Below are 23,825 nucleotides of genomic sequence, written 5' to 3'. Positions count from 1 at the left end.
AATCTGTTAAGATAAGACAATAATGATCAGAAACCTTATAAAAGATGAACTTCAGCCGCACGTGTCTAATGTTAAGATTTAACAGGAGGATATGCAGAGCTGTAGGTGCTACACAGACACAGAAAAAGCAGAAGATTTGACATTTTACTGCGCTAACTTTACTAACAGAATCATATTAAAGTATCCTTTACATGTAAACGTGGTCGCTAATGAGCTGCACTAAGAATGAGTCTTTAATAAATGCTGTTTTGTGACTTTGGGAAGAAGTATTGAGCTCTGAATGAGCATTTTTATGACACAGTTAGCAATATGAACTTAGCAAGTCTAGCAATTAAGCTACATTTAAATTTACATTTATGCATTTGGCAGACGCTTTTATCCAAAGTGACTTACAGTGCACTTATTACAGGGACAATCCCCCCGGAACAACCTGGAGTTAAGTGTCTTGCTCAAGGACACAATGGTGGTGACTGTGGCGATCAAACCAGCAACCTTCTGATTACCAGATTACCAGTTATGTGCTTTAGACCACTACACCACCACCACTCCGCCATTTCGAGTCCCCAATCGGCCTGATGGGGTGCGCGAGGGATAAAGGCGGCCGGTGACGATGGTTCGAGAGAGAGAGGATTACGGGCATGTCCGTCATGTGTGTGTTTATGTTTGTGTGTTTTGGTTTCATTTTCATTAAATTATTTATATTGACAAGCCGGTTCTCTGATGTGCTCCGATGTGCTGATGTGGTCCTCGAGCACTCCTCCACACTCTCGGCGGACAACAGCCGCTCCTCCCCGGGCGGACTGGAGTCAAACCTCCGACCCCCAGTGGACAGAACGCACCTCTGCTTTTCTGGCGGCACATGGGGACATTCCTCCGCCCCTGCCGGCGGCCCTACCGCTCCAGACGATCGGGGAGTTACTTCCCTCCTCCCCTCGCAGACGGCGGTCTTCCCTCAACCCCTCCGTGTTTCTGGGGGACGGCAGAGCACTCCTCCGCCCCTGGCAGCGGCTCCATCGCTCCAGGCGGTCAGGGGATCCATTCCCCACTCACCCCGCGGACGACGGCCGTTCCCCACATCCGGGCGGTCGGGCTACTCCGTCACCCAGCAGATGGCAGCGGTGCTCCCCGGGTGGACGGCAGTGTCGAGGACTCTGCAATGGGCATCCCTCCTCGTTCCCGGGATTTGGCACCAATGTAAAGGGATTCAGATGGGCAAGGAGGAGGCGAGAACCGGCTTAAACTAATGTTTAATTAAACTCAAAACAAAATGCACAAACATAAACACACACATGACGGACATGCCCGTAATTCTCTCTCTCTCGAACCGTCGTCACCGGCCGCCCTTATCCCTCGCGCCCCATCAGGCCGATTGGGGACCGGGCATGCGACATTCTAGCCCAGCCCCGCTCCACAAAGTATTTTTAAAAATCTCATTCACTAATAATAAACAACTGTGATTGGCCCATCCTGGCCAGCGCTGAGAAAAGTAACAGGTACCACGTGATTTTGCGACACTAGTTGGGCGATACCAACTCACTCAACGGAGGGGGGGGGTCTTCAGTTTTTTGTCTGATCATGACAGACTCGCAGTCACGCAATTGGAAGGTATTTCATACTCAATTATTTTCAGTGTTGATAAAAAACATATATACAATATATAAACTCCCGGAACTTTAAAGGACACAGTACCACTTTCTGGACCCTCCAGGCGGTAGTTAGAGCCGCCTCATGCCCACTTGGGCTCACCCTCCCGGCCAAGGCCGGTCTGGCGGGGGGGTTCCTGGTTCTTACACTCTCTCCCGAAATAATGAAGAACTTAAACAATAAGACAAACACACACAGGTGTCGGACAGCTGCCCGTAAATCTCTCTCTCTCTGTCCCACTGCAGTCTCCAGTCGGCCTTTATCCCTCTCCAAGGCTTGATTAGCCTGATTAGGGGCCGGGCAGGGGTGTAGCATCACGCCCTGTCGCACATGTGTTTCAGTCAGCATGAGCTTCTTTCAAGGACTCATTAACAAAGTGAAGATTTTAAATGACAAGTGACTTAAATGACTTGTTCTTTCACACCAAAACCAACAGCAGGTCTTCAAAAGAATATGTTGCCCGAGTTGCATGGGACACTTTTATTATGAGTCCTTTTTGAGCTTTAAAGAGAGAGAGAGAAGAGAGAGAGAGAGGTAGAGAGAGAGGGGTAGAGAGAGGTAGAGAGAGAGAGAGAGGTAGAGAGAGAGAGAGAGAGAGAGAGAGAGAGAGACAGGGGTGGGCAATGTTTTATGCATCAACATCAATTCTCCTTATATTCATTTCATTCTTCTGTGCAGAGGCAAAGAGAGAGAGACTCAAAAGTGCCTATTTCACAGAGAAGCATTCAGCGATCTGATTGGCTGACAGAAGTAGTGACTGAGTTATTTGGAGAGTGTGTGTGTGTGTGTGTATAGAGGCAAGAGCAAGTGTACTAGAAGATTGAAGGTCGCTCAAGGTAAGTAAAGCAACTACTGTACCGCTATTAATCTGACATTTAATCTCACATCTGTCATTGATCAGAGATCTCACTTCCTTTGCCGTTACTGAATTTCAAAAGGACAGACACGTGCTTTCAAATATGAAAATGTTTGCGTTCATAGCGAGCTTGTTGTTGAAGACATAACCGGATGTCTATGCATGTCACCTGGGCTTGCTGTATTTTATCATGTGCTCTAGACTTGTCTTTGGTTGTTGCATTTTCTGACAGAGAATTTATACACTGTCTGCATATAGATGAATGATCATAATCATGAATAATTCAAATCAAAGCATGATATTTATCACAATAATGTTACACTTTTTTACGGACACCAGACAGACAAGATGGACCAAAAACAGATCTGTCTTGATCTCTTTGGCTTTCTCTTTCTGCGTCTGAGGTTTCGCATTCAAAGTGCTTATCCAGCTGCGTTTGTGTGTGAGAGAGCCGCTAATTGGCAGAAGATGTTTTAAAGTACTGATGTATGGTCTATTTGAGACTGCCGATCAAAAAGAGGCTTCCCGTGTATGTATGTGATTCAAAGAAATGTAGAGATGAAGCACATCTCTTCAGTTTACCACACAAGTAACAAACAAATCATCCCAATATTAAATGGATGGTGTCCTAGCAACATAACCACCATGAGGACTGTGCATGTCAGAAGCAATCAAAAGATGTGCAACTATATTCCTCACAGACTTCCTGAGGAATGGGGCAAAAAAAGTGATAAATGTGTCTTCTTGCTAATCAATGAATGGATCGAGCAATTATGATGAAGGATGGAGATGATATGAGCTGGATTCAAGCAAGATCGATGGAGGGGATTTTCAAGAACACATTAAAGAGGCAAAAATCACCAGCTTGCTCAAAACAAAAGTCAAAGAGACTCAATTCTTTTGGGAAGCACAGGATTAGGGTTAGGGTTGAACCAAATACCATTTGTGTATTATTCGTAACTGGTATGTTTTGAATCCACAGCGCAAAATGTACAGCACGAGCAGTATAGTCAGATTCCTGAACAAATGACTCTTATGAACCGGTTCTTTTGAATCTACAGTGCGACAAGTGTAATATGATTCCCAAACAAATGACTCTATGAATCGGTTCTTTTGAATCTACAGTGCTAAACATACAGTGTGACAAATTTAATATGATTCTCAAACAAATGACTCTTATGAGTCGGTACTTTTGAATCTACAAGGCTAAACATACAGTACAACAAGTGTAATATGATTCCCAAACAAATGACTCTTATGAACCGATTCTTTTGAATCTACAAGGCTAAACATACAGTACAACAAGTGTAATATGATTCCCAAACAAATGACTCTTATGAAACGATTCTTTTGAATCTACAAGGCTAAACATACAGTGCGACAAGTGTAATATGATTCCCAAACAAATGACTCTTATGAACCGATTCTTTTGAATCTACAAGGCTAAACATACAGTACAACAAGTGTAATATGATTCCCAAACAAATGACTCTTATGAAACGATTCTTTTGAATCTACAAGGCTAAACATACAGTGCGACAAGTGTAATATGATTCCCAAACAAATGACTCTTATGAAAGGATTCTTTTGAATCTACAGTGCTAAACATACAGTGTGACAAGTGTAATATGATTCCCAAACAAATGACTCTATGAACCGATTCTTTTGAATCTACAGTGCTAAACATAGTGTGACAAGTGTAATATAATTCCCAAAAAAATGACTCTTATGAGTCGATTCTTTTGAATCTACAAGGCTAAACATATAGTGCGATAAGTGTAATATGATTCCCAAACAAATGACTCTTATGAAACGATTCTTTTGAATCTACAAGGCTAAACATACAGTGCGACAAGTGTAATATAATTCCCAAACAAATGACTCTTATGAAAGGATTCTTTTGAATCTACAAGGCTAAACATCACATACAGTACGACAAGTGTAATATGATCCCCAAAGAAATGACTCTTATGAGTCAGTTCTTTTGAATCTACAGTGGTAAACATACAGTACAACAAGTGTAATATGATTCCCAAACAAATGACTCTTATGAAACGATTCTTTTGAATCTACAAGGCTAAACATACAGTGCGACAAGTGTAATATGATTCCCAAACAAATGACTCTTATGAACCGATTCTTTTGAATCTACAAGGCTAAACATACAGTGCGACAAGTGTAATATGATTCCCAAACAAATGACTCTTATGAGTCGGTTCTTTTGAATCTATAAGTGCTAAACATACAGTGCGACAAGTGTAATATGATTCCCAAACAAATGACTCTTATGAAAGGATTCTTTTCAATCTACAGTGCTAAACATACAGTGTGACAAGTGTAATATGATTCCCAAACAAATGACTCTATGAACCGATTCTTTTGAAACTACAGTGCTAAACATACAGTGTGACAAGTGTAATATGATTCCCAAACAAATGACTCTTATGAACCGATTCTTTTGAATCTATAGTGCTAAACATACAGTGCGACAAGTGTAATATGATTCCCAAACAAATGACTCTTATGAACCGATTCTTTTGAATCTACAGTGCTAAACATACAGTGTGACAAGTGTAATATGATTCCCAAACAAATGACTCTTATGAAAGGATTATTTTCAATCTACAGTGCTAAACATACAGTGTGACAAGTGTAATATGATTCCCAAACAAATGACTCTATGAACCGATTCTTTTGAAACTACAGTGCTAAACATACAGTGTGACAAGTGTAATATGATTCCCAAACAAATGACTCTTATGAACCGATTCTTTTGAATCTATAAGTGCTAAACATACAGTGCGACAAGTGTAATATGATTCCCAAACAAATGACTCTTATGAACCGATTCTTTTGAATCTACAGTGCTAAACATACAGTGTGACAAGTGTAATATGATTCCCAAACAAATGACTCTATGAACCGATTCTTTTGAATACTACAGTGCTAAACATACAGTGTGACAAGTGTAATATGATTCCCAAACAAATGACTCTTATGAACAGATTCTTTTGAATCTATAGTGCTAAACATACATTGTGACAAGTGTAATATAATTCCCAAACAAATTACTCTTATGAGTCGGTTCTTTTGAATCTACAAGGCTAAACATATAGTGCGATAAGTGTAATATGATTCCCAAACAAATGACTCTTATGAACCGATTCTTTTGAATCTACAAGGCTAAACATACAGTACAACAAGTGTAATATAATTCCCAAACAAATGACTCTTATGAAACGATTCTTTTGAATCTACAAGGCTAAATATACAGTGCGACAAGTGTAATATTATTCCCAAACAAATGACTCTTATGAAAGCGATTCTTTTGAATCTACAAGGCTAAACATCACATACAGTACGACAAGTGTAATATGATTCCCAAACAAATGACTCTTATGAGTCGGTTCTTTTGAATCTATAGTGCTAAACATGCAGTGCGACAAGTGTAATATGATTCCCAAACAAATGACTCTTATGAATCGGTTCTTTTGAATCTATAAGTGCTAAACATACAGTGCGACAAGTGTAATATGATTCCCAAACAAATGACTCTTATGAATCGGTTCTTTTGAATCTATAAGTGCTAAACATACAGTGCGACAAGTGTAATATGATTCCCAAACAAATGACTCTTATGAGTCGGTTATTTTGAATCTATAGTGCTAAACATGCAGTGCGACAAGTGTAATATGATTCCCAAACAAATGACTCTTATGAATCGGTTCTTTTGAATCTATAAGTGCTAAACATACAGTGCGACAAGTGTAATATGATTCCCAAACAAATGACTCTTATGAACCGAAGGAGAAATGAAATGAAGATGGCTTGTCAAAATTCTGATTTATCCTGACTTACTCTGGCAACCCAGTAATTTCAGAAGGGCATTTTTAATAATTCAAAAACTGTTTAAAGTTTAAAGTGTTTTTATGGAGATGGTTTCTAGTAAGGCATAACAGATGAGAGATGTGCATTTAAATGAGCTGAAGTCAACACACAGAGAAAGACAGACAGGAAGAGAGTGAGACAAGAGAACACAGCAGAAAGTTGAATTCCTAATGCAGAACTTGGTGCCTTAAACAAGCCTTAGACTTCTAAAATGATTTATTATATTGAACAGTATATTAAGACTACAGAAGGGAAGGAGAAATGCTCTCTGTAAACACACACAGAGACTTTGGGAAAGCTTGACGTAAGGGACATTAAGACAGAGTCTTCCCTCAGACTGAAAGGGTCAGCCAAGGCACCAGCTGTGTGTGTGTGTGTGTGTGTGTGTGTGTGTGTGTGTGTGTGTGTGTGTGTGTGGAAATAATTTTTTCATACAGATACTGATTATCCAAAAATATGCTGGAAACAACTAGCCTGGTTAAGTCTAAAATAATTCTAAAAGCGTGAGAACGTGTGAGTGTATGATTTGTTTTGAACACTGAGCAAAGTTAATGTTGGTAAATGTGACATTATCTCCATTCAGACTTTGATTGTAATGTGCCTTGTGTCATACGAGCGTTAGAGCATTGCCTTCTGTTTTTAAAGTGAAATCACTACACTCTCAGAAAAAAAGGTACCATTTATGGTACAAAGCTGTCACTGGGGAGGTTTAATTGTTTTAGGTTTGAGGTCGACCGATATTGGATTTTGCCGATGCCGATAACTAAGGTGTTGGGAAAGACCGATAACAGATTAATTGGCAAAGAGTTTTTAAAATAAATGTATACAATTTAAAAAAAACTATTATTTTTCTTGCTTTACTCTGGATGGTAAAGAACTTTACTATTTACTATTGAAACCCCATCTTCAGTTTGTCCATCCAAAATTCCAATAATAACTAGAATAATATTAAGATTTGGTGCATAACGTGAGACTTTAAAATATAAACAACCCCCGAAACACACCGGGGACTCTTATTTTGAAATGATGAAGATGTGGTGCATAACGCCAGACTTTTAAATATAAACAACCCCCGAAACACACCGGGGACTCTTATTTTGAAATGATGAAGATGTGGTGCATAACGCCAGACTTTAAAATATAAACAACCCCGAAACACACCGGGGACTCTTATTTTGAAATGATGAAGATGTGGTGCATAACGCCAGACTTTTAAGAATAAACAACCCCCGAAACACACCGGGGACTCTTATTTTGAAATGATGAAGATGTGGTGCATAACGCCAGACTTTTAAATATAAACACCCCCCGAAACTCTTATTTTGAAATGATGAAGATGTGGTGCATAACGCGAGACTTTAAAATATAAACAACCCCCGAAACACACCGGGGAATCTTATTTTGAAATGATGAAGATGTGGTGCATAACGCCAGACTTTTAAATATAAACAACCCCCGAAACACACCGGGGACTCTTATTTTGAAATGATGAAGATGTGGTGCATAACGCCACACTTTTAAGAATAAACAACCCCCGAAACACACCGGGGACTCTTATTTTGAAATGATGAAGATGTGGTGCATAACGCCAGACTTTTAAATATAAACACCCCCCGAAACTCTTATTTTGAAATGATGAAGATGTGGTGCATAACGCGAGACTTTAAAATATAAACAACCCCCGAAACACACCGGGGACTCTTATTTTGAAATGATGAAGATGTGGTGCATAACGCCAGTTTTTTAAGAATAAACAACCCCCGAAACACACCGGGGACTCTTATTTTGAAATGATGAAGATGTGGTGCATAACGCCAGTTTTTTAAATATAAACAACAACCGAAACACACCGGGGACTCTTATTTTGAAATGATGAAGATGTGGTGCATAACGCCAGTTTTTTAAGAATAAACAACCCCCCAAACACACCGGGGACTCTTATTTTGAAATGATGAAGATTTGGTGCATAACGCCAGTTTTTTAAGCATAAACAACAACCGAAACACACCGGGGACTCTTATTTTGAAATGATGAAGATGTGGTGCATAACGCCAGACTTTTAAGAATAAACATTTAATCTTTTTTATATCATGAATGGGACATTTTAAGGACAAAATGAACATAAGTGTGGCAGGACGGAGGGCGGGGCCGGGCCGTGATTCCGTACACCTGACCCCTAATCAGGATAATTAGCCCACGAGAGGGATAAAGGCCAACTGGAGACGGCAGTGCGAGAGAGAGAGAGAGATTTACGGGCAGCTGTCCGACACCTGTTTGCATGTGGAGGGAGGGAGGGAGACCCTACCGTCCACCAAAAACACAGCAGGGCTTTCCATCCGCCAGGGGCCGGAGCTCTGCCTCCGATCTGTCTGGGGAGGCGTGGCTGTCGTCCATTAGAGGGTGGAGGAGTGGCCGAGGACCAAGCTACTGCATATCCCTCCTCCTTCCCAGTTTTTTCGGCACCAAAGAACCGAATTGACAATATAAATAATATTTTAATTATTAACTGAACCAAAAAGACAAACACACACACAGGTGTCGGACAGCTGCCCGTAAATCTCTCTCTCTCTCTAGCACTGCCGTCTTCGGTCGGCCTTTATCCCTCTCGAGGGCTAATTAGCCTGATTAGGGGCCGGATGTGAGGTCGTGGATGATGGAAATCATAATTGCCGGATATTTCCTTTGATACTGTAATTGCGATTATTCAGAATTGACACTAAAATAATTATTTTTAAAAATAATTTTGTTGTATACCACAGTCTTTAAATAGGCTATGCAACAAACAACTTGAGAAATAAGTTCCTGAATTGCTTTAATATTTGAATTGCATGTAAAACAAAAAGTTATTCACATTTTGAATAAATTGTACACTGTATAATTTAGATTGAGAGACTTTAGACTCATTTAAATGCATCAGATTTGCCTCTGATTGTGACATTTTGGGAGTGCACCAAAATACAATGTTGTAATTGACACTTTTCAGGATTATTTAATTGCGATGGCTGTAATTGTACGCCCAATTTTCAAAAGTCTTCTGAACCACTGAACAGATCACTATATAGTCAATGTAAACATCTTGCATCACTTCAATAGACATGGATTACTTTTATGCTACATTTATGTCTTTATTTTTGGAGCTTGGAAATGTTTTCCCTTTATGAACGCCTCCTGAATAACTATCAGTTGATATTATTGAATTCTGCATTGAGATTCTGACTGCAGAACTCTATAATATCGTTCCATTGTGATGTCATAATGTAGTTAGCGTTAGCTACTTTATGTTAGCAGCTTGTAGAACCTTTTTTTTAAAGTAGCTTGACTGTAGGTTAAATCTAAATTATGAGTAGCTTTTGAAACTGCTGTTTCAAAGTTCCCCAAACTGATTTCCATGGTCTAAATGTTTCTCTGTCCTCGTTTAAACAGAAGGAAGTGGATACAAACATGTAGCATAACCAGCAGAGGGCGACAAACATCAGTCTAATGACACGTGGCCAGAGGGACTCCAAGCTGGATGGATGGATTGAGAGACAGATGGATGGAGAAGTCACACTGAAGAATGGATGGAAAACGTTGGGAATATTTCCCATAGAACTTATCAGAATTCCCCGCCTATAGAATTAGCATTTTGCGTTTACACATTTGGCACTTTACTCTGAAGTGACTAGTGGTGCATTTAATGTACATGCTTTATTAGTATGTATATATGTGTCATTCCTTGGATTCAACCCCATGACTATGGCATTGCTGGCACCATGTACTACGAGTTAAGCTACAAAAAGTCTTTCACAGTTTTGGCAGACAGGAAGTGACATGCAGTATACTCATGTGTATGTACAGTATGTTCCCTTGGAATTGAACCCACAACATTAGCATTAGCATTAGCACTACGAGCACCATGCTCAGTCGGTTGAGCTACAGGAACGTTGCAACTGCCAGCTTATAATATACACACATTCACATTCACATACACATACACATTCCTATTTATTTATTGATTTCTCAAAATACTGACAAAACTGTCAAGCTAAACACTTGTGAATTTAATTAGCCTGTAAACGCGCGCACAGAATGACATCTCAGATAGCACTGGCTGTGACACTCTCCCTACTAATTCTACTGACGGTCAGCGGGAATGTTTTGGTTTGCCTGGCTGTGTACGCAACGAAACGCCTGCGTAACGTCACCAACTGCTTCATTGTGTCGCTAGCCGCTACAGACTTTCTCCTGGGTGCCCTCGTGCTGCCATTTTCAACCCTCTACCAAGTTACCGGTGATTGGCCACTGGGTGCGCGCTTCTGCAACATCTACGTCTCGTTGGACGTCATGCTATGCACCGCCTCCATCCTCAATCTCTTCGCCATTAGCTTGGACCGCTACTTCGCGGTCACCGCCCCACTGCACTACCCCATGCTGGTGCTTCCGTGGCGTGTCGCTGCGATATTAGCGGCGATCTGGCTAATCTCAGTGGGTGTGTCGTTTGTACCCATTCATCTGGGTTGGAATACTAGAGATTTGTACGTACAAAATATCCGAGAGGGCGACCCTGCGCGAGACTGCTGCTTTGAGCTAAACCCAACGTACGCCGTGGTCGACGCCTTTGCAACGTTTTATCTTCCCCTGCTGGCCATGTGCTGGAGTTACCACACAGTATTTCGCATCGCGCGGACGCAGGCTAAAAGCATCATGTCTACGCGACGGGGATCATCGTCATCGACAGGGGTGACAATGCTAGCCCTGCGCGAGCACAAAGCTACGGTGACGCTAGCGGTGGTTCTTGGTGCATTTTTGGTGTGCTGGTTCCCGTATTTCACATTTTTCACTGTGATGGGAATACGAAATGAAGAGAACCCGCCGCGCACAGCGCAATCAGTGGTGCTATGGCTAGGGTACGCGAACTCTGCGGTAAACCCTGTGCTTTATGCTACACTGAATAGAGACTTCAGATCGGCTTACGTCAAGCTGCTTTGTAGACGACGAAGATCTAAAAGAGGGACAAGAATATCTGTTGTGAAATTGGAGGAGGGGCTAACGAATAGGCACAGCCCTCCTTTGAACAGGGCGGGGCTTCAGTCTAGAACTTGTGTGCTGCTACAAGAGATAGAAAACGGGAAAATAGAAGATTGCAACGCAACGACTGGCGCTACGGTTACCATCATAGTCAATGCTAATAAACGGTACTACAAATGCAAGATCGCTGAACAATCACTTTAGGTATTAAAGGCACAGTTCACCCAAAAATGAAGACTGTCATTTACTTACCATATGCAGGGCTGGACTGTTAATCCGGCATACCGGGCATTTTCCCGGTGGGCCGACGCACTTTGGGGACGATCAGGGCCGAACTGTCCATCTGGAGAATGCAGCGGGCCGGTGGGTCAGCCAAGAAACGTGCCGAATTGGATATGCAGAAAAGGACAGCGAACACCCCCCACCCCCTCCGCTCAACAACTTTCGGATCACCGTCACATTTTATGTTTATAAAACCGGATGATGCAACTGTGACTTTTTCTGTGCTGAAAATGCTTTTCTTTTGTCTTCCTCTGGTGGTTATGACAGGTAACATAAGAACATTTAATGTCCAGTTGTCTCCCACCCAAATATCCTTGCATGGAAATCTTATACAGTGTGATTATAGCAGGACAACTAATGCATGCACATACACAACCTTTTTATTGACGGAAGGAAGCGCGCAGCCTTGTTTGTTGTCACTAGGTTGCAATTGAGTGTATACGTTTGTGCTTTAGACCTGTAATAAGCCATGATGAAAATATATGTTTTAAAATCCTGTGATAACATTAAAGGTGAAAGAAAAACTCAAAGTGACATTTGATTGGTGGACTGGCTTTTAAGGAACAGTTCTGAAAATTCTGTCATCATTTACTCACTCTCATGTCTTTAGAAACCTGTATCACGTTCTTTTGTGAAACACAAAAAGAGATATTTATAGTTATTTATTTACATAGATACAGTATATATATATATTGCTCAGTAAAATACTGTGCAATAGTCTTATGGTGCGTTCACATACAACAGGAAGAAAATTTTCGCCTCGCGTTGCTCACGTGAGTTTGACCGCTGGATTATAAATGTGTGTTTAAACTCGCGCGAGTATTCCCACTACTCTTCCGGAAAAGGACAGGAGGCGGGGCTTCTACGACTTGGTTCATAGTAAAGTTCAACCAATAGCTGGAATCAAGTAGTCGCGCATATTTTCAGAACTTACCAGGTAGTCCAACTTCCTCGCTCAGTTTCCGCCAAGCGATGACTTTTGTTCGTCTGGTCTCTGTACATGTATGATGTCATACAATTCCGGGTGCACACACACCGCTACAACAATTTAACATCAATTTCTCCAGATTTCTTCTGCTACTATGTCAGTACGTCAGTGACATCCGCACAATCTCAACGCTGATAGGCTTTCACGACAATGCTTCAGGCGGATTTTTCCATTCGCGTCTTTGCATTGACTTGCATTGTATGTAATCGCGAAATGCTCGCTTCGTGTTGCTTGTGAACGCACCTGTGGCAGGGCGGAGGGCGGGTCGTGATCCTACACACCCGGTCCCGTATTAGGCTAATCAAGCCTCCCGAGAGGGATAAAGGTTGACTGCGAGCCCCTGGCCGGTAGGCTACTCCTGCGCCCTTGGCAGCGGCCCTGACTGCTCCAGGCGGTCGGCTAGGAGCCCCTTCTCCCCTCGCGGTCGGCGGCCATCGTCCTCTTCCAGGCGGCTGGGCTCCTCGTCCCCTGGCAGACGGCCGCGGCTGCTCCGTTGGGTTGGACGGTAGCAGCGAGAACTCTACTACGGCGTATCCCTCCTCCTTCCCGGGTTTTGGCACCAGTGTAAAGGGATCAATGGAAAGGAGGAGGCGAGAACCGGCTTGAGAATATAAATAATAGTTTAATGATAAACTAAAACAGAAGACACAAACACACACATGACGGACATGTCCGTAAACAATCTCTCTCTCCCGCACGATCCTCTGCAGTCAGCCTTTATCCCTCTCGGGAGGCTTGATTAGCCTAATACGGGACCGGGTGTGTAGGATCATGACCCGGCCCCACCCTGCCACAACGACCAATAGCTGGAATCAAGTAGACGTGCATATTTTCAGAACTTACCAGGTTGTCCAAGTTCCTCGCTCAGTTTCCTCCAAGCGATGACTATTCGTCCGGTCTCTGTACATGTATGACGTTGTGTCGTACAATTCCGGGTGCCCACATGCTGCTACACCAATGTTTTCATCCACTTTTCCCGATTTCTTCTGCTACTTCGTCATTATATCAGTGACATCCGGACAGTCTCAACGCTGATAGGCTTTCGCGACAACGCGTCAGGCGCAAATTCGCGTCTTTGCATTGACTTGCGTTGTATGTAATCGCGAAACGCTCGCTTCGCTTTGTATGTGAACGCACCTTTAGGCACTTAATGCGTTTAACAACAACATTTGTCTTAAAATGGTTATTTATATCTTCAGCTTTAATAGGTGTCAATAGGAAATATAAATGTTAGACTCCCAAACATGACTTTTGCAATAGAAGATATTAGAATAGAAGAACAGGGAGCCCTGCTGCAACAGATGTCATGTTCCCCACAGAGACCCCCACTGAACATCACGTCAGTCTGAGATTACATATAGAGACTGAAGCAATTGAGACAGCTGAAATAGATAGAAGAACTGTGGAGAATTCTCCAAGAAGCTTGGAACATCCGATCTGCCAACAACCAAGAACAACTGTGTCCGGGTGTATCTGTGAGAATTGGGGCTGTTTTAAAGGCAAAGGTGGTCACAGCGAATATTGATTTAGCCTTGTTTATATGTTTACTGGACTGTGAATGACGTTCATTGTTAAATGAAAACTATTTGAAGACATCCTCACTATGCAACATTTTTCACAAGTGCCTAAAACGTTTGCACAGTACTGTGTTTATATATATACACACTCACCTAAAGGATTATTAGGAACACCTGTTCAATTTCTCATTAATGCAATTATCTAATCAACCAATCACATGGCTGTTGCTTCAATGCATTTAGGGGTGTGGTCCTGGTCAAGACAATCTCCTGAACTCCAAACTGAATGTCAGAATGGGAAAGAAAGGTGATTTAAGCAATTTTGAGCGTGGCATGGTTGTTGGTGCCAGACGGGCCGGTCTGAGTATTTCACAATCTGCTCAGTTACTGGGATTTTCACGCACAACCATTTCTAGGGTTTACAAAGAATGGTGTGAAAAGGGAAAAACATCCAGTATGCGGCAGTCCTGTGGGCGAAAATGCCTTGTTGATGCTAGAGGTCAGAGGAGAATGGGCCGACTGATTCAAGCTGATAGAAGAGCAACTTTGCCTGAAATAACCTCTCGTTACAACCGAGGTATGCAGCAAAGCATTTGTGAAGCCACAACACGCACAACCTTGAGGCGGATGGGCTACAACAGCAGAAGACCCCACCGGATACCACTCATCTCCACTACAAATAGGAAAAAGAGCTCACCAAAATTGGACAGTTGAAGACTGGAAAAATGTTGCCTGGTCTGATGAGTCTCGATTTCTGTTGAGACATTCAGATGGTAGAGTCAGAATTTGGCGTAAACAGAATGAGAACATGGATCCATCATGCCTTGTTACCACTGTGCAGGCTGGTGGTGGTGGTGTAATGGTGTGGGGGATGTTTTCTTGGCACACTTTAGGCCCCTTAGTGCCAATTGGGCATCGTTTAAATGCCACGGCCTACCTGAGCATTGTTTCTGACCATGTCCATCCCTTTATGGCCACCATGTACCCATCCTCTGATGGCTACTTCCAGCAGGATAATGCACCATGTCACAAAGCTCGAATCATTTCAAATTGGTTTCTTGAACATGACAATGAGTTCACTGTACTAAAATGGCCCCCACAGTCACCAGATCTCAACCCAATAGAGCATCTTTGGGATGTGGTGGAACGGGAGCTTCGTGCCCTGGATGTGCATCCCAGAAATCTCCATCAACTGCAAGATGCTATCCTATCAATATGGGCCAACATTTCTAAAGAATGCTTTCAGCACCTTGTTGAATCAATGCCACGTAGAATTAAGGCAGTTCTGAAGACGAAAGGGGGTCAAACACAGTATTAGTATGTGTTCCTAATAATCCTTTAGGTGAGTGGATATGTACACACACAATGGAAGTCAATGGTGAAACCTAGGTGGAAAAGTGACTTTCACTGTTAACATTATGAAATCTATCAAATGCCTTTTTCACAGAAGAAAGTCATACAGGTTATGAACCACATGAGGATGAGTAAATAATGACAGAATATTAATTTTTGGGTGCAAACGAGCCCTTTGACACTCGAGAGACCAAAATTGAGACCCCTTGATTATGATATTATATAAAAGACATATCATAAACAGTCTGTCGTGAGGATATAACACATCCATGAGTCTGAAATATTGAGAAACACGCAAAGTAATGAGAGAATAAAAGGCATGCTTGTGTTTCATATGTTGTTTTATTTCTTCAGGTGGTTGGTTTCGTGTTTCGATGTATACGTTTATGGTGTTTGTTAACATCTGATATTGATGTCTATTGGCTCGTTTAGTGGCCTGACCAGCTATTCGTTAAAGACAATAATCACACTCTGTTTAACACGGTTATAAAACAGCAATACCTCCATTCACACGCCAAACACACACACTTATTCCTCAATAGCACAGACATTTCATGGGCTTTCGATGAGCAATCCATCATCCTGGTTTGTCATCAAGAAATATCAAGAAATAAATGGGCCAAAAGCGCACACGCACACACACAGGCGCACACACACACACACACACACACACACACACACACACACACACCTGCCATGCACACACGCGACACACACACACACACACACACACACACACACACACACACACACATACACACACATACAGTAATTCGGTAGATTTCTGACCTCAGGAGATATAAGGAGGAGGACTATGAGGGAATTATAGCAAGACATAAAGAGGAAATGCAGGAAGGTGTAAATATGAAAACAGAGAAACGGTGTTTTAGGCAAAAGAAAAGAAAATATGGCACAAAAACAAACAATTGTATCATTTTTTCGGTTTAGTTTAGTTTTCTATATTAAAAAAAAAAGTCTAATACTTTGAACAATGTATTTAAATCTGATGCAACGACCTCATGGAGCACACAAATAATCTCGTTGTACCTGCACAATGCAAATAAAAAGCTTGACTAGACTCATACAGGACCAAGTTGGGACACTCCTTACTGAATTTCTGCTTCGTGATCTTTAAATCCTTTAATTTAAAGACTTATTTCATAGCACTGATGACTTTACTATTTGTCTAACATGGAAAACTGCAATAATGAGGAATAAGTAAGTGTGTCCAAAAAGTAAGGAGACGGCACCATGGAGACTGTGGATGTTAAGATTTTCAGTGAATAATGACTTAAAATGTTCACCCAAAGCGATCGGATTGCTTCCAAAGGCATGAATTAAACCACTTACGTCTTGTGGATTACCTTTGTGCTGCCTTTATGTCCTTTATGGAGCTTGAACGTTTTGGACCCCATTGACTTGTACGGAAATAAACACATAAAATCTACAACAAAACATCTTCGTTTGTGTTCTTAAAGAAATCCATGAGATTGGGACGGCAGACAAAGTGCCTCATACAAAACCTTCATAGATGTGATGTCACCGACCAATCAAAACCCAGTGATTCTTTACTTTGAAACAGCCAGTGTGACCCAAAATATCAGTGGAAACAAATCAAACAAGGTACTTATTCAGCAATTAGCACTAATTAACCAATTTAATGGAATTTAAAGGGAAATAGCATATGGGAATACTCAAAATGATTCTTAATTGCAATTACAGCATACGTTTGTTACAGCAACTGACAACATTATTTAATATCAGAACATCTGGTTTGCCATGAGATTTACATATTAACCCTTTAAGCACTGAAGGTGTTTTTAAAGACTTCCTGTTTCAGTGGCATACCCAAAATTAAGGCTTATAACTCGACAAATAAAAAAAGGAAGGTCAAGCGTTTGGTATCATTGTAAAGAAACGTTTTGAACATTTTAAATCATGTAGATTATGATCAATTCTGAAAGTCTGCTGTAAAAAAATAAATAATAAAATAGCAAATTTAATTTAATTTTTCTCAATTAATATGATATATCTCAGGGTGTAAATGAGGTACAGTCACTCAGAAAAAAATTATTTTGTTTAGTTCCCAAACATGTCACCTGTACGTGAGTATACTTTTTATGTTGGTATGACAATCATGAATTATAGCGTTACAAATATAATTTTTCCTACTGTCCACAAATCTCCAAACCAATTAAACATAACAATTGTACAAAATAAATAATTACACATGCAAACACAACAATGAGCAAAGGTTTGCTCTCTCTCCAAAGCATGCAGGCATGTGTAACGAGATCTCATTCAGTTCCATGCTGTGTCATTAGAGTCATCATTGTGTCTGTGTCATGTATTTGTCGCCATCTAGTGGTGGCCATATGTAATTACACTAAACAATCCTCTCTGCCCATATTTGGATGACTTCCACCTCTGGTTGCAGCTATAAAAATCCTAAAACAATTGGTTTAGCGTTGCAATGGCGCTGTACAACATACCACATCATTTCCAATAAGTCACGTGTGATGGAGAGCATGTGAATTGGTCTCCATCATGGAATTTTACTGTGTTCTCAATTTTGTGATATATATTGTGGTTTAACTGTTTTTATTCGTCCTATTTATTGGTTTCATTTTTAAATCATTCTTATGTATTTATTCAAAGATTTTGTATTTAAGAATGGAGAGGTGAGGGTTAGTATGATTTATATAATGGTTTGTTCCAATTAGCAAAGGCGGGAAAATGGTGCATTTACACCAGCTGCCACTAGAGGGAGGGGAGGATATGGACGATGAGTGTTTGAGCACATAGACTGTAAAAAAAAGATGGACGACGCCCCTTCGCTCTTTTCCATTGGTGAGACCTGAAGCCGCCAGTGTCCCGATATGGCTCTGACATCTTGGGACTTGAGTCTGCGCAGTTGCGATTTCGGGACCAGACCTGCGCAGTAGTGAGCAGGAAGTAAAGCCGCGAAATCAAGGCCCCGCCCTCACTCTCGCTGAATCAATCGCAAGCACACGCCCCTGCACTTTTGACTTATGACAGTGTGAAATAATTAATTATAGAAATTTAGATATTAAATTTAAAGCTCCAATCTCCTCAGTCCTCCGAAGATCCCGAAAAAAAGTCAGTTGGTGCTTCAGTGACTACTTCGCTCAGAGAACCTGTCAATCACAGCTGTCAATCATGATGTCACAGCAGCGTTTTTATAGCATCAAATAACTAAAAACAAACTTATTTTGAAAACAAACACTTGAAATGACATCAACGTGATAGAAACGACAGTAAATGACAGAAACTATCTTTGGAAAAAAGATATGTGAAATGTAATTGAATTGTTTAGTTGGTCTCACGTCCCGTTGAATAACATGGGGAGGCGGGGTTTATGACCTATACTAGGTCCAGTCACCGCGGGGCGATCGAGACGTTTTGGCTTCACTTTTGAGGGCTTGTGCGGCACACTTGGTTTGAGCACATGGACAACATTGTAGCACCGCTTGAGTGCAAATATACACTAGCCTCCATTGTTTAGAGAGGGGAGTAGGTACTGCACTTAGTACCAGAAACTGTTTCTTTTTATGTAACCTTGTTTTTATGAGTGCTTTTAAAACACTATTTATTTGCACATTTGCGCCTCTGCTGGATTCAACATTGAACAACTTCTCTCTGGTGTGATTCTCCTTGTGACCGCTCCGGTCCCGATCACGCATCTGATCCAGGAAAGCTAACATGTTTTTAGCAAGCTAGCACATTATGTGTGTGCGCACACTGTGCATCGTATGGATTATCTAATAATCTATGCATCCAATTATGTTGTGTGCAGGCCTGTTTTAAAGATAATCACCTCCTCTAAGCAATAGTATGTGATATTATATGTTCTATTTAGTTTTTGTGAAGTTATAAGCAAAAATGGGGCAAATAAGCAACACCTATGTAACACATATGTCAAAAACATATACTTAGCTATTACTCGGAGTAGTTTTGTCTGTGGGTAAAACAAATAGTCTGGTTGTATTTTACTCGTTGAGAGCTTTCCAACGACATATGACACATGGCTATTTGATCAGATTTATGTTTTATTGATTACAATAATTACAATAATTTTGATAATATTTATTTTCCTCACAAGCTTAAAGTTTTAAAGTGACAGTACACCATTATGTCTTCATTTGCTCAACCTTGTGTTGTTCCAAACCTGTACAAGTTTGGAAAAGAGAGAAAAAAAAATGCAATGAAAGTGAATGGTGACCGAGACTAAAAAAGTGCATATAGCATCGCTTTTTGAAGGAAGAAGGCCATACGGGTTTGGAAGAAAAATGATGGCAGAATTTTCATTTTTGGGTGAACTTCAGTATATATGATTAACTGACCTCACCAGCTTTACCATGATAAATAATTAGACCACAAATCTAATTTCCAACAATAGCTACTAACAATTCTGCGACCTGCTCTAAAGTAATTTCCAAGACAGTCTTTACCTACACACTAACTTACTAGCACAACAAAAACATCACATACACTCTCAACTGTGGTCTTTTATTCCTGGTTAGTGTGTTGGAATTTAATATGCGACTTTTGTTATTTGGGAAAGTGGCGCATATGTCTGAGTGCATGCTGGCCCCAATATCTCTGTTAGTGCAGCTAATGCGATAAAGAAGGCAGGGGGCTATTCATCACCTCGGCCGCTCCCAATAAGCTTTATTATTTTAATGCATTTCACTGCGATTAAAAATGATTTATCACCAGCCTGTGTGTTTGAGATGAAGTGTGTGTGTGTGGTCATTTAAAATGGCAATTACTGTTGATGTGCAAAGAGACACTGCAGAAAACTCTTATCCCTCTCATGAACTAAAAACATTTCCCTCTCAGTTTTATTTGGCTTATTATCCAGTCGTCGCTCCCTGAAGCGGCTATAGCAATAGTCTGAGGCTCCGCCCTCCACCTGCAGTCATTAGACACGAGTAATGATAATTTCATCGCTGATAATTAGCTCAGTTAACGAGCAATGTGTTGAAGCTGATGGCAATTAATCCGTGATTAGGCAAGATTAGTCCAGAGATACATTAGAACACAGCTGTGTTTGATATCGGGACAGTTTTACCTGTCTGAAATATTACTAAATGCACTAAAAAAGAAAACAGAAAAAACTAATATGCACACCCTTATAAAGGGTACAGTACACATTTTGAACAGGCAACTTAATGTCTGTCAAGCACCAAAAAGGACAAAAACACCATCAAATCACCATACAATAAATCAATATAACGTGTGTCCTATATTCCATGTTGAAATTTCAATATTGATGTCGATATTTACTGAAAATATATGCTGTTTTTTCAACTTCGGCCATTTTTTTTAGCACTTACAATTACAAAAATGTTTTAAGGTAGTGACTATTTGCACTCCTGTAGTCTGCTGTAAATATAGAAATCGACGACAAACTGCACTCCCACTGTACCGTCAACACACTCTCATTGCTAATTCGGCTAATTCGGCTCCCAATGGAGGAATCTGTCTGAATCCTAAACGAAAAATTTTCAGTGTATAGGAAAATCCATCATGCCATACCTTATAGATCCTTGAGGCTTTTTTGTTCCCAATGAGAAATGAGGTATGTACATTAAGTTTCAGAACAATTGGACAAATGGTGTGGAAATACCATCACTTTGAAAATAGGACATTTGGGTATGGCTTGTAGTAACCCCTAAGGGCAAATGAGGGCCATTCTTGGTGTGGGGTTTCCTGTTGGCCTGTAGTATCAATCTACATAATTAGAAAATTTTTGACCAGAAAATGGCTCTTTTCGGCATGGCCTGTAGCACCCCTAAGGGGAAATGTTGGCCATTCTTGGTTTGTGGGTTCCTGTTGGCCTGTAGTATCAATGTACCAAATTAGAACATTTTTGACCAGAAAATGGGACTTTTGGGCATTGCCTATAGCGCCACCTAAGGGTGAATGTGGGCCATTCTTGGTTTGTGGGTTCCTGTTGGCCTGTAGTATCAATGTACCAAATTAGAAAATTTTTGACCAGTGACTTTGAGATATTGGGGCTCAAGGAGAATGAGAATGAGAATGAGAATGAGAATAAGAAGAAGAAAATAACAATAGATTTCCTCCTACCGGAGGAATCTAATAAGTATGTCCTTAACGCCTTGTGCACGAAACTCACGCTTCTGCATTAGACATCTTGGAATTTGTACGTGATGAAGTCGCTCGAGTTTACGCAAACAACATCGTGCGAGACCATACGAAATAGCCAACCCGTAAATTATAAACAACTTTTCATGAGATCGGGTTGGTACTGCAGTAGTGTGGCAGGAAATGACGAGGTGTGCTCCTTTTCGAATGGACGATCTGGGTTCGAATCTGCTTTTAGTCCCACTTTTTAAAATCCTGTTTTCCAACTCCACTCTTAAAGGGATAGATCACCCAAAATGTTTTAATTCTGTCATTGTTTACTCACTCCTGTGTTGTTATAACCCTGTATGACTTACTTTCTTTTTCTTAACACAAAGTGAGAAACTGTGAATAGATGTTGTGCTCAGTGATGTCATACAATGGCAGTTTATTGTGACCACCTCTTCAAGCTTCAAAAGAACACAAAAGTATCATTCAGAAGTCTAATTAATTATTCATGAGACTCATGATTGTTATGAAAGCATACGGTATGATTTGGTGAGAAACAAACTCTAATGAATTATTTAGTGAAAATGTTCACTGACCGTTGATCTCCTGTGTGAGTTCATGATTCATCGTGCAGCCCCTCAGCGACATTGGGGCGTTCAAGAGAAAACAGGTTTGTTTATCTAAAAACAGGTCCTCTACAGTGATAGTGACAGAACACAACACAACTGCTCACAAAACACAGAACAGAACTTACTAAACATGTTTAAAGAGTTTGTAGTCGAAGAATTGATGCATTTCTATGCCCAGCCTTATTTTTTTGAATGGAGAACTCAGAAATCAAATATAGAGGAGGTACAGGCAGGCACACCGTGTCCTAACTAGATTGCAAACGACACAATAAAACATCTCTTTTATCCTAACCAGCCGTGACGAGTCAATGAAAATACAATGGCATGTTTTTGTTAGCGTACAATTTGGACTTTGCTTCATTGTTGTTGCATTTAGCTTCTGTTTGCATGTAAGCCTTTCCACAAGCATTCATTTGAGAATTGGAAATTCATTACTACTTCACTTTTAGACTAATAGCACAATTGAAACATCAGCTTTTCCATAGTGCAAGGGATTGTGGGCAATATTAGTCCAAAAATCAAGCATACGGTAGATGCATGCTTCAAAAATTCTCTAGAAATCATTATTTAATCCTAATCTTACATACTATTTAGGACAGATATGCAGTTAGAATGTGGAAAAGGAATGAGGGAAAAAGTGAGTGTGGCAGGGCGGAGTATGGGGCCGGGTCATGATTATACACACCCGGTCCCTTATCAGGCTAATCAAGCCTCCGAGAAGGATAAAGTCCGACTGAGGAGGATTGTGCAGAGAGAGAGAGAGAGCGTTTATGGACATGTCCGTCATGTGTGTGTGTTTGTCTTTTGTTTAAGTTAATCATTAAAATATTATTTACAGTATGTCGTCAAGCCGGTTCTTGCCTCCTCCTTTCCATTGAAATACTTCACACTGGTGCCAAAACCCAGGAAGGAGGAGGGATAAGCCATAGTAGAGTTCTCGCCACTACCATCTACCCCAACGGAGCAGCCGCGGCCATCTGCCAGGGGACGGAGGAGCCAGGCCGCCTGGAAGCGGAGGAACGGCCGCCGACCGCGAGGGGAGAAGGGGCTCCTAACTGACCGCCTGGAGCGGTCAGGGCCGCTGCCAGGGGCGGGGGAGACCCCTTCTGTTCAACGAGATCGTGGCGGGGCGTTCCGTCCGCCAGGGGCTGGAGGACTGCCTCAGATCCGCCCGGAGAGGCGCAGCTGTCGTCCGTTAGAGGGTGGAGGAGTGGCCGAGGACCAAGCTACTGTGTATCGGAGAACTGGCGAGTAAGTGTTTTTTTCTCTCTCACTACCACTCCACATTGGCCTTTTCCCTCTCGTTTAAATTATACAGTGTTTTTTTGGGGGGACACTACACTGTTACAGGAAGTACCGCTCCCCTCCCTCATCCAGGTAGACGGGGATGACCTGCCGGCAGATGGGGCGAAAGGCACGGCCCTCCCCCAGGAAAGCCGGGGGCTCCCCTGCTTGAGAGAACGAGGGAGGAATGTGACAGTGCGGGGCCGGGTCGTGATTCTACACACCCGGTCCCTCATCAGGCTAATCAAGCCTCTGAG

The 23,825-nt window shown here is 41.3% G+C and overlaps 1 protein-coding gene across 1 annotated transcript; it reads left to right on the top strand.

Moving 5' to 3' along the window:
- The first annotated feature begins 2,415 nt into the window (after nt 1-2,415).
- hrh2a (histamine receptor H2a) lies at nt 2,416-12,169 on the top strand. Its single transcript, XM_052149691.1, has 2 exons — nt 2,416-2,480; nt 9,812-12,169. Exon 2 carries the CDS (start codon nt 10,457-10,459, stop codon nt 11,597-11,599), a length of 1,143 nt encoding a protein of 380 aa, XP_052005651.1. The 5' UTR covers nt 2,416-2,480; nt 9,812-10,456; the 3' UTR covers nt 11,600-12,169.
- Nucleotides 12,170-23,825: the final 11,656 nt, after the last annotated feature.

This window comes from Xyrauchen texanus, chromosome 19 (assembly GCF_025860055.1).
Source record: "Xyrauchen texanus isolate HMW12.3.18 chromosome 19, RBS_HiC_50CHRs, whole genome shotgun sequence".
In the NCBI taxonomy this organism is placed as follows: Eukaryota; Metazoa; Chordata; class Actinopteri; order Cypriniformes; family Catostomidae; genus Xyrauchen; species Xyrauchen texanus.
Note: the sequence above shows the minus strand (reverse complement) of the source record. Positions and strands in the feature narration are given on the sequence as shown.

Bases quoted from the DNA above. Each gene is read 5' to 3' on its own strand.
- hrh2a (XM_052149691.1), top strand. From the start codon at position 10,457: ATGACATCTCAGATAGCACTGGCTGTGACACTCTCCCTACTAATTCTA.